Below are 12,484 nucleotides of genomic sequence, written 5' to 3'. Positions count from 1 at the left end.
TTTTAGCAAGGCCATGAAGCAAAGCTAACATCATTTTTGTAAATATATTTGTAAGTCAAGACTATAGAATAGAATCATTCAATTGGAAGGGACCTTCAAATGTCATCTAGTCCAACGCCTAACTATCTGGGAATAAGATTAAAAATGTCATTTTTTTTTTCTGTAAGGTACATTTTGAAAACCACCTCATTCTTTTTGTTCATTTTATTAAAATTACCAGGGAAAAGAGTTATGAAATAATATGATGCATGAAAAAATCAAGAAGAATTATTCAAAATTCAGGCTTGTATATGCTTCAGCTTTCCACAGAGCAGCTACTTATCTGTCTGCATGCCTGCAGGGTACTTGAACTGTGGCATCTGTTTAGCTCAGAAGTTAATGACTATTTTCTATATGGATTATTTTCATAGAGATGTTAAAATCAAATCCCAGCTCAAGGAAAAATAAAGGGGAACTCTTCTTGCTGTGATATCTTTTTTATTTACATGTTTATTTTGCAAGAAGCTAATAGACTGACATCTCTCCTACATGACCTGTATCCTAGAAGTGAAGCTAAGTAGATTCATCTCTATTCATACTGTTGAGAGAGGAGGTAATGGTATCCTTACATATGTAGCATGTACTTCTGTACAGTTGAGCATGTAGAGAGTAATACTTACAAATGCATTTTAAGCAGTAAGGGTGGGACTAGTAAATAACTTGTCCGTCACTGTTCTGCAGAAAAAAAAACAAATCTTAAGCAATAAGGTTAAGCCCAGAAAGCCAAGGTCTCGTGCAGTTTTGAGCACAGGAAGAATTCGTTCACAGGTTTGGGCTGGAGAGAAGCCAGCTGCTGAAGCAAGACATTCATCACTGGGTAGAACTCTCTTTTCGCTCAGTGGCTTACTGTGTAATAGTTATGGAAATAAACTTAGAAGAATATATTGTATGTTAAGATGGTAGAATTGATGCTGCCTGCAGGCTATTGCAGTCATTGCTGACATTATCCTGTTTCTATCTGACTGGCTCTGTAGCTCCCAGTATTTTGTAGTAGAGTTTGCCTTACAGGAGCTTTTTGAAAAGAAGCTGGAAAATAGTAAGCTGTGATGTCATAAGTGAGACATCACCCCAAGCAGTGTCTGTTTGTGTTGAGGATTTTGGGGGGTTTATGTCACTGCATGTAATGAAAAGTATGGTACTTATTGGTCTAAGGCGGCTGCAGCAGAACTTAGGGGTTCCCTCCCTCTCCTGTTCATTGAGATTGGTTCCTCCCCTCACAAATTACTGCAGACCATCTGTGTGTGCCTGCACAGCCTGGTTTTCAGGCCTTAGGTGTTGCCCACATTGCAGTTGAGAGGTTCAAGTGCAGCACACAGAAGCCTACCAGAGAAGCTTTAATCTAATTAGCTCGAATAACAACATTAGCAAAGATGTGATAGAATGAGCATCAGTAATAAATGTACACTGATGTGAAAGCCTGCTAGGAATCCTCAGGACATCTCCGGGTGGCCTGAAACAAAAATATACAAATTTTTAAAACTATTCCCTAAGGCTATTGAAACAGCAGCTTGGCAGTAACTTCAAAGCCCCAAATCACCCCACAATCTTGCCTGTAAAACAATGCTAAAATATTATATAAATAAACTGCTTGTCAAGATCAATTTTTAGTTGTAAAAAAACTTTAATTTCCTTCTCGTTGTTTACCGTTCTTTAAAGATCTGTGCACATGGCTATCTCAATTACAGCCAAATCCTCTGTGTTCACTGGCACCATTATAACAGTCAGTCAAAGCAGGCTTCTCCAACCAGCCCGTCTTCCTGCTGCTGCCTACAGCATTTTGTTACTGGTAGCCTGAGTATCACTCTTCACTTTTCTTGAGTGGTAGAAGAGTAACACAAGCTGATGAGTCCTGAGTTACTGCGTATTCTTTTGTGGAGAAGACAGCCAACTGGCTTAATAAGAAAAATAAGAAAATGATCTCCTAAGCCCCACAGCTCATGTCAATAAGCCACAGGTGTGGAACCAGGGCTTGGATAGGGTTCATTTGAAATATTTTTGTATGGTATACAAAAATCAGAAAAGGCAATTGGAAGATAAAATCTGCATACTGCACCAAAGGCTGTAGATCTTCAAAGCTTTTAAACCAAGAGTCATGAGAGGGAAATGTAAGTTAGTAAGTAAATGTAAGTTACGCAAATAGAATTGGAAAAAGATTTATTTTCTTTTTTTTTTTCTTTCTTTTTTTTTTTCTTCAAAATAAGAAAATGAAATTCTTTTTGGGAAGTTACATCTACAAGTTTCATCTTTAGTGTACTGCTTATTATATTATTTTTGAATGAGCATTACTTAACAGGAACATTATCCATTACACCTGCAGCAACAGCAGTAGATCTCATTGTCTCTCCATCTGCAGTCCTCAACATGGGCCACTTCAACAGATCTGGAATATTTGCTCAATGTATTGTTCAGTCAGCTCTGTATGAAATACCAGGGGATGTTAATGCTAGGATTGCAGAGGGGACAGTGTACACAGGCTCATTCTCCACTAATCAGGCTTGTAGGCTTTGTAACCAGGCAAATATTCACTGGCAAGGCTTCAAGAGTATTGGAATAAGAGCTTAATTCTTGCTCCTGCATGAACCTCTGGAGAAGCAAACCCAGTTTCTTGGGCTTGGAGACAAAGTCCTGTATGCCATGATTTGCCTGATCCCTTCATTTAGAGTAATATAGAAGAACTTTGTGTTTAAACATACGATGAGAATTAAGAAGTCTGCCTCTGAAACAGGCTTTCTGCATGACCTTGATGATCACTTGATGTCTCCTTGCTTGCTTTCTCATCTGTGCAACAGGGAAAATGTTTATTGGCTACACATGGGGCCAGGAAGCTAAATCAATTATTGTTGTAAAGTACTTTGTTACTCTTAGGTAAAAGGTTTCCTACAAGTATGATCTCTAGCTACTTAGTGGCTATATTTCCTTCACTTTTTAGTCATACCCTATCAATTTTACTTCACTAATCCTCTCATCTGGGTGTAAAAGATAAAATCAGGAAAAACTAATGACTGCATTACTTAGATTGAATTTGTTTTGGTCTAGATTTCTTTATTTTAAGTATACTTTCGCACAACTAACACCGACCCTGGGGGTGTTCAAGGAAAGACTGGATGTTGTGTTGAGGGACGTGGTTTAGTGGGAGCTATTGGTAATAGGTGAATGGTTGGACTGGATGATCTTTTAGGTCTTTTCCAACCTTGGTGATTCTATGATTCTATGATTCTATGTTTCTCTTCTTCGGTAACTTTTTATTATGATCTTTTCTCCTTTATATACTGTCTAGGGTATCCATGAACTCACACAAATGGACTAGACTTTGCACCCCTACCCTTAAATTCTCTTTCATTATCTGTTTGATCTATTTTAATGCCATTCCTCTTTTTTACTTCTCCTTTATTATTTTTTTTTTCCTTTCACCCTTCAGGAATCACAGATCCACCAACAAAGAATCATTTGTACACACTGTCATCTCTGTGTTCTATGTTACTTTTTTTTTTTTTTTTTTTCCCCCCCCCAATGGAACAGGGCAGGTAGTGTGCTGTGCTGGATATCAGAGCAGGATACCTTGGGTGCTCTGAAACCATTTGACTTCACCTTGTGTCATTTCTAGAATGTATTTTCTTTCTCTTAACTACGAGACAAGACAGAAATTTGGCTAGAGTTTGCCTTGTTTCTGAAACACTGTTTAGCTAAGTGCTTCCAGAACATCTGATGCTACTGTTATCGTGTACAGCAGGCTGCTGAAAGTGTGAGCTATGAAGGAGGTTATCTAACTCCCCAATACAGGCTTCTTTGAGACTTTAGATAAGGATGTGATTAAAATGTATGTATCCAATTTGTAGAAAGTGGCTGCACTGCAAAAAATGAAATTATAGATTGCATTGTAGGTAAATTCTATGGTGTAATCACTTCAGATGGGTTTGAAGTACAGTTTCCTATCCTTGATTCTATACTATTTTTCTGCTCATTACTATTTCTTAGACAAATTGGAATTAAAGTTTCTATGCCTCATTGCTTACCCTAGTCATTTCCTGAAGTTTCAAAAAATGTCATTGAGCATGTCTTTGTTAAAAATAATAATAAGCTGTTAGGCTATCTTATTCAATATGCTCAAGTCAGAAGATACTCGCAATCATTGAATGAATGGGTTTTGTAAGGATGCAGCTTGTTCATTGGAATTTGTTGAGCTCTACAGAATAAGCCAAGTTTGAAGAAAACGTATATATTTAATGACTTTGAAGTTATAGAAACTGAAAGGCTTTTTGATGAATGTGGAGCATGATTTTCTCTGCTCTGTTTGCAGCTTGGATCATAAGGACAACGATTGACTGAAAATGTTAAAGTGACATTTTCTGAAGCTTAGCTTCAAATTTTGCTTCACAATGAGATGGTGGCAAGAAGTTAAGAAATTTTTAACACTGGTTTTTACTCAAAATGGCCAAGCTTACTATGTCTCTATTTCTGTGAAGATCCTACCTTGCAAGGACTCAAATTTCCTGGATTTTGTATTGCATTTTAGAAAACTCTTGGCCAGATTCTGGAGAGCGTGTCCATATGTCATCAAGCTCTTAGTCCTTTTGTACAATATAGCAGCAGTGACTGGGAAGTGTTTATGTCCTTGCCTAATATTTCCTGCAACAGACAAGTGCCTTGAAAAGAAGCAAATTTTGTCCACCAAGAGAAGTGCATAGGTTGAAATAGAAAATGAGTGGGGATGTTCAGAGAACCAGCTGAGCTTCTAGGTACAGTGAAACATTTTTCCTGTTGTCTCTGAGCAGCATGCTCAGAGCTTTAGCATCACATGTGCCAGGGGCCGGTGCTCTCACCTCAGAGACCACAGTGGTACAAGTGCTGTGCTCCATGAATAATTCTGTGCCTTGCTTATGTAAGTGGAAAATATGATGACGGTATGTAATGCTGCATTTTAATATAGAAATGCAGGATGCCAGTTTCAGTGAGACATCCCCTCGGACTTCAGTGTAACCTAATGATGATACACTGGGGTGACTTCTGCTGCCAAGGAGTTCAGTGGTATTCAGCTGGTTAAAGGGATATGAAACTGTATGCTTGCAGTCTTCAGATACAAGTCCTTAAAGAAATATTAATGCTTTGATTAACATTCTTCTTAGATATTTATGATATTTTGCTGAATTGTTGTAGGCCCTCACCTTTTAATGCATTTGTAAGGCTGGATATTTAATGAGTGAAAAAGAGTGTGATATGTGCAAAGTAATATTTAACCCTCCTAATTGCTCTAGATTATTCCTCTGTACAGAAAATCTTTATTCATTTATTTATTTGCACAGGGGATTGTCCCTTCCCTCTTCTGAACTCAACTCTATTTCATTCATTGTATTTCATTGGGAAAATTCTCAGGCTAAACTGTAGACAGTTGTCTGGTTATCTTAATACATAATACTTAAATTTTTAATAAGTTTTGAATACAAATACACAGATAAGTGAATAAATATTTGTATTTGGAATTTGGGTTTTTTTTTTAGACAAGGAATTGTTCTTCATATGACTGCATAAGTAACTACACTTTCTAAGGATTTACCAATCAGTCAACAGATTTTGAAAAGTGGATCCTCTTAAATATTAAATGTTAAGCTGTTCTTTTTGTACAGTTCTTTAAGTACAGTGCTTATTGAGACAATGCTTCATTTTTGCTTTTCCGGGTTTAGGAATTTCAGTCAATATTGTATATCAAAAAGCTTCAGAAAATAATAACTGTTTAAATAGAACTACTCAGGTACAAGGCAGGAAAATTAAAATATCACATTTTATCTCTCAACAGATTTTATCTGATTAGTGGTGGTGTTCCTTTCATTATATGTGGGATTACAGCAGCAACCAATATCAATAATTATGGGATTGAAGGCAATGCACCATAGTAAGTAAAAGATATTATCATAAAATCTTTAAGGAAAATATTTTTTTATTCTTATGCTGATAAATGTAATACTGACATCATAAAGTAGACAGACATGCCACTTGGGATTGTATTTAATATGAAATTTTATGGGTTAATAGCTATGAAAGCAATAACTTAATCTGGGGCTTGCTGCTTCACTTCCACCAGTTTGATTCCATTGTGGTCAATAGAATCACTTCTCATTTATAGAATCGCTTATCATTTATGCCTCAATAACTGAGAGGATATTAAAAATTGACTAATGGGTGGCATATTTAATGGGGCCATTAATTACCTTAATGAATTAAAAGTATTTAATTATCTACCTTGAATTGATATTTTCCAGGTAAGTTATTTGAAGTTGGTTTTAAATAGTTACTTCAAAATAGGACATGTAAAAATTCCCTTTTTCTTCTCTTGAAAACCAATAATTTTTTATTCGTGCTGTATGGAAATTTTCCAGTCACAATGTCTTTCAATGGCAAGATAGCAATCTCATCTACCAGCATATTAGTGTTCAGTATACTTCCACAAGCTGTTCAGGCATCATGTTGTTATTAATTCTTGGCATGAAACATGATATATCAATGAACTGCAATAAGCCTCTCCATAAAGTCATGGCAGAAAGTGAATCAGACTGTAAAGATAAATGCATTCTATGTAAGTGATCAACAAGACAATGACTGATGCACTAATGGTGATATTACTAGACTGCCAGCACCTTGTTGCTAGTTCTCTGGAGGATGTTACTCTTAGTTACTGCTTAGAACATCTACCGTAATGCATTTGAAACTAGTTATGTTCTGGATGAGAAAAATGGAAACTGAAACAGAATGACTTGTAACTGAGCATTTGGCTTCTTAGAAGTATTTTACTGGTAATTAAATTTTAAATTCTGGTAATTAATTAGTACACATAGTGACTGTTTCCCCTGCCTAGGACCCAATTCACATTCATATATTTATTAAAATTTATCAAATTATCCAATCACTTATAATCAACAGTATATTAAAAGACGCTGATGATTTGGCACAGTCAGAGGTTATACTTCCCTAATCATACTGACAATAGCCTATCAATGCCTGGTAACATAGTCTACTGAAAACAAGGCACAGATGAAGGATGCTTTTAAAACTGAGTAAAAAACCATCTAATTCAACAGACTGTTTGTTTTATGCCTTTCTCATTTTTAATAGTATTAGCACAGAAAAAATGTAGATGTGCAAACTCAAACTTCTTTCTTCTAACGTAATTGATTTTTGAAGTGATCCACAATGAGATTTCACTTGAAGTAAGAACACCCCAAGAGAGTGTTCCACTGGGGAGCATTCCATTTTCCACTTTGCATCAAATATGCAGCATTCAAATGTATTTCAAGTACATTCACATAGCTTTGTGCTCTGTCCTTATTCAATTAAATATAAGTGATAACTTACCTATCTTTTCAAAGATGTATTTCTGGAAACTTTTCATATGCATGTCTGGCAGCAAAATATATGCTCTCTGAAGTGTTTCTAAGTTCATTAATAAATGGATGTACGTTTTTGTTTAATGTTTAGATTTAAAATATATACATGTATATAAGCATTTACACCACAGCTTCTCATAGTGAACATCCATTGGGACTGCATCTTCTTTAGCTGAGAGGTTCTCAGCCTGGGGGATAAATTCATTCTGCCATTTTTAGAGCAATAGTAGATGATTCCTGGCTTGACAGGAATGTGATATCAGAAGGTTCCTCACTATATTGGAGGGACTGCAACTAATCACTGATGCCTAAATGGATATGAAGTGTCTCACAGTACCACTCTTAGGGCTGGAATGGATCATGATAGATCACCTATCTGTCCGTCTGACCCTCTGGAAAATTAACTGTATTCAAACCATTCCTGACAATTATTTATCTGCAGTATTTTAAACACTCCAGTAAGGTATATACCACACTTTATTCCAATAGCTTATTATCCTAATTATCCTAGCTAGGAAACTTTTTGAAAATCTTATTTACTTATTCATTGATTGATTTATTTATTTTTCTGAGGTTTAAACTCATTGCTTCTTCTTGTAGTCCAGCAGTTCGGGAAAGCAACTTCTCTTTCTAGCAACATATGCACTATTTAGTATATAAAAACCCATAACAGTCTGTAACAATGGCTAAAAGCAGATCACAAAGGGTAAAAGCTAGACAAATATTTATACTTGCCCCGCCTCGAACCCAAATTCTCTGAGGGTCCATCTGGGATTTCAACAGCCAGAAGTGTTTTCTTCTATAACTTTTATATTACTAAATCTCTCACCATCAGGAAAGTCTTGTTAGACTGCTGCTAAATTATGCAGCTGACTGAGACTTGTTCAGCTTATACTGGCCTGTGAACTACTTTAAGCTACTCTGAAACAGTTATGGTTGTATTATTTAAACCCTAGCAAATAATAATCTTATATAATATTATGCTAGCAGTGCATCACAAAGAGACCTGAATTTTTCTAATAGCATTCAAGTTGATGTAAATCAACTTCCAGGAATTTTAGAAACTGTTGTGAACCCAGAAATGTCGTATAACTCCTGGGCCTGCTCACTGTGGAGACTGCAACTAGAACTTTTTTCAATCTCCTCCTGTTACTCCAGCTGTTCTCTACTTCAGCAACAAGAAAATTCCTTAAGAACAATCTTTAAGCTTGAGAATTTACACCAGTGTTAATCGGTACAAACCACTGAAATCTGAAAATTTCCTTTGCTTGCACAGATTGTATAAAGTATGCTTCATTTGCTTTTTAATGAAAGTATTAGAGCCGACATTTTTAATAGGGGAGAAAGTGTTGACATAAATGTCTCAAACTTCAGTAGAATTCTAGATTCTAAACGGATCTATATTTCTTGGAAATTTTCATCTTTAATATGCTCTGAATTGTAGTAGATGTTTTTTCTATTGAGAAATAGGAAAGTTGTCATGGTTTAATTGATATTAAAGATACACTTTAACTCCAGAGAAACCTATCCAAACTTCTAAGGTATTGTCAGGCCATCTATGTCAGCAAGAAAGCTCAGTTTCACTTCCATATGTTGGTATGTTGTCCTGCACATCTAACTTGACCTACAGTATGTTCTTTACTGTCTCTCTTTTTGTTGTTTCCAGTTGCTGGATGGCATGGGAGCCTAGTCTTGGTGCTTTTTATGGGCCAGTAGCATTCATTGTGCTAGTTACCTGTATTTATTTTCTCTGCACCTACATTCAACTGAAGCGCCATCCTGAACGCAAATACGAGTTAAAGGAAAGGACAGAAGATCCGCAGAGAATGCCAAGTACTGAAGTGGGCCATGGTCACATGACAGACGCTGCGTCCGTTCCCCAGGCAGCCTGCTCCATGATTTCTTCTTCCTTACTGGAAAATGAGCATTCATTTAAGGCTCAGCTTCGAGCTGCAGCATTCACTTTGTTCCTGTTTACTGCCACTTGGACCTTTGGAGCGCTTGCAGTATCTCAAGGTCATTTCTTGGATATGATATTTAGCTGTCTATATGGAGCCTTCTGTGTGACCTTGGGGCTTTTCATCCTTATCCATCACTGTGCAAAGCGAGATGATGTATGGCACTGCTGGTGGTCCTGTTGTCCATCTAGGAGAAACACCTATTCTGTCCAAGTTAATGTGCGCCCAAAAGTCAACGTCAATGGGGACACTCAAGTTCATGCATCTTGTCTTCAGGAATCACCATGTCCCAATAAATCAGCTGTGTTTAATCATCCTGCTGCTAGCCACTGCAAACTCACTAACCTCCAAGCGGCTCAAAATCACGTTAACTGCCTTTCTCCTGTGACACCATGTTGTGCAAAAATGCACTGTGACCAGCTACTTGATGATGAAGCTCACATTCATGTCCACAACGAGGGAAGCTTCAGACCCAATATGCACATTCATAGATGTCTGAAAAGCAGAACTAAGCCACGTTATTTCAGTCGGCATAGATCAGCAGGTGAAAGAGAATACGCCTACCATATTCCTTCAAGTATTGATGGCAGCATCCACAGCTCACATACAGACAGCCCCCACAGTACACATGATAGCCAGTCGGGTCACAGACGGGCCTGCTGCTCGAAAAGCGATCCATATCCTACTGTCAACCAGCCCGAAAGTAGCGATGCAAGTACTGTCATATATAGTTGTACTAAAATGTCAGAAAGTGACACTGTGCACCATCCAGCTCATTTTGAAATGCATCCACGGACACAGTCATTGCCATTTAATACAACAAATCATAATGGGATTCTCAAGGGAAACGTGCACGAAGCCATGATATACAGCTCAGATAGTACAGGAAATATCAAAACAGGCCCTTGGAAAAATGAAACTACTGTGTAGTTCATGGGCCATCATAATGTCTTTTCTCCACCTAAACATCATTAAATTTGCTCTTATTCAAACCTAAATGAGATGACATAGTCGTGTAGTTCATCAGCAAATTGTACAGCCTTTCCATCTTTATTCCCATTTTCGTAATGAGAGTATAAAAAAGAGAGATTGTGAGTTTTGGAAGTGAAGTTATTTTTAAAAGAAAGTTATAAAAATAATTCTGAAAGATAATTAGAAGATAAAGTGTAGACAACTGAATAAGAGAGGCAATATCCTTTTGTTGCACAGAACATTTATTTAGAAATACATTGTTGTCATTCGTTATTCTCACTTTTGTTCTGTAGTAATTTCAGACAACTTTTATAAGCATATCAGCATCTTAAACTTTTACTTATTTATTTTTGTAGCAAAATATTATTACTGTGCCATGGATTTTAATCAGAAGTGACTATGGTAGAAACGATAAACAGGATTTTATAAAATTACAGCTTTTTAGAAGTACAAAAGTGATACTGCCTCTAACAATCTTCTGTAGCATATGGCCTGTAAAGTCGTGTAATGTACAGTCTCTGTTATGTCCTTTTTCTTGTTGGAGAGAAGTGCTAGGTAATGTCTCTGTTACATCTATGGTGCTGTATTGGTTGTATTTTGCATGACATATGTCAGGATATACCATTTGCTGTTTTATAGTGTTACATGTGTTTAAAAAAAGAACAAAAAAAAGTGTTGTACAAGGCTGTGAAAAACCCTATTGATATTAATCTAGAGCATTATAAATCTACAGGAAAAAAAATCACTCTGCACTAGTTTAAGTGGCACAATCCTTCGTATAAGGTTATATGATAGCTTTGATAAGGGTCCACTCTAATGTCTTTACAGAGCATGCACTACTCATAGTATGTGACACTGTGCGGTGTAATAGCAACTGTCTCAACAAGTTTTACACTCCTTTGTAAAGTATGCCTTTTGAACAAATCTGTAAGCTATTCCCCAATAATCTTTCCACATCTGTTAAGGTAGAGCAGTTTTATCATTAACTCTTTGAGGACTGCAGTTATTTTCTTAAAAATAGCTTATTCTAATTCAGAGACTGTAAATATGATGTTGTCTATTTAGTTACATGCTCAATGTAGTCCAGAGTTGCCAGGAAAGAGAAGGTTCAATCATACACCAAAACCACACCTTTCTAATTTCACCTCTTCCCTTCTGAAAATCTGTCTCCTCTCCTAGCAAATTTCAGATTGTCTTCATTCTTTAATGCAAATTTGACCTTCAGTGAACTTCTTTATGTTCATGATTTCTGCTTAATTGTAGGGCATCCCAGGGTCAGTAACACTCTCTATTAACAACGCTTAACAAGGCTTCCTATGACAAGAAATTTTTTTCATGTTTCCATGAACATCTGGACACAAAGCATCAACTCACAGTACAGAACTACATCATAATGATCCTTATATGAAATAAAATGGCTTTTTTCAGATAGGAATGGTGCAGAATGATAATGAACCGCATGAAGTGAATAGGAGCATAGAGCTGAGAGAGAAATGTCTACAGTGAAAAGTGAGCAGTGTACCCATAAATAAGAGAAAAAGCACAATTCTGTATGGCCACAAGAGAAAGTTTGCTCTCATGTCTTAGCACAGGCTTACGTAATTGTTATATTGCTGCAGAGAGGAAATAGAAAAATCTCTAGAAAGGTCATCAGTCTGTGATTCTCTGTGCATATTTTGCAGAAATCTCCATGTACTTCCACTTATTCGTTGGTTGTTTTTTTTGTGTTTTTTTGTTTTGTTTGTTTGTTTGTTTGATTAAATTTTGAGTTTATTAGTCTCTACCTTTTTTTTTTTTTTAGTATGTAGGAATGCATTTCCTAATAGTGTACATAAAGATGACAATTATAATTGTTAGAATGTTCTAAAAACATGTAAGTCAGATGAATGTGTTCTGCAGTGTTGCAGGTGGGAATTAGTACTCAAAGGGTTAATGCTCAGTATCTGAGTGCAAGAAATCTTGTTTTTCTGTATTTTTGTAAATTTGAAATATATATTGTAAACTCCAGCAGTGCAATGTATCCATCTCAGATTGTGTATTTTTAAAAGGTGAGCAAGAAGAATGCACTAGGTGGTTGTCTAATTTTAAGCCAATAGACAATAGCTTCATGACTGCTTCTTTAGCTAATACAAAACAACA

At 36.4% G+C, this 12,484-nt stretch overlaps 1 protein-coding gene across 1 annotated transcript in view; it reads left to right on the top strand.

Moving 5' to 3' along the window:
- LOC125693373 (adhesion G protein-coupled receptor A3-like) overlaps nt 1-12,144 on the top strand; it is a 252,429-nt gene extending 240,285 nt beyond the window's left edge. Inside the window, exons 18-19 of the mRNA XM_048945231.1 lie at nt 5,831-5,926; nt 9,082-12,144. Of these exons, the coding sequence (XP_048801188.1) occupies nt 5,831-5,926; nt 9,082-10,303 (1,318 nt within the window). The 3' untranslated portion in view covers nt 10,304-12,144. The remainder of the gene's footprint in view (nt 1-5,830; nt 5,927-9,081) is intronic.
- The last annotated feature ends 340 nt before the right edge of the window (nt 12,145-12,484 follow it).

The sequence above is a fragment of the Lagopus muta genome, chromosome 5, assembly GCF_023343835.1.
Source record: "Lagopus muta isolate bLagMut1 chromosome 5, bLagMut1 primary, whole genome shotgun sequence".
Taxonomy (NCBI): domain Eukaryota; kingdom Metazoa; phylum Chordata; class Aves; order Galliformes; family Phasianidae; genus Lagopus; species Lagopus muta.
Note: the sequence above shows the minus strand (reverse complement) of the source record. Positions and strands in the feature narration are given on the sequence as shown.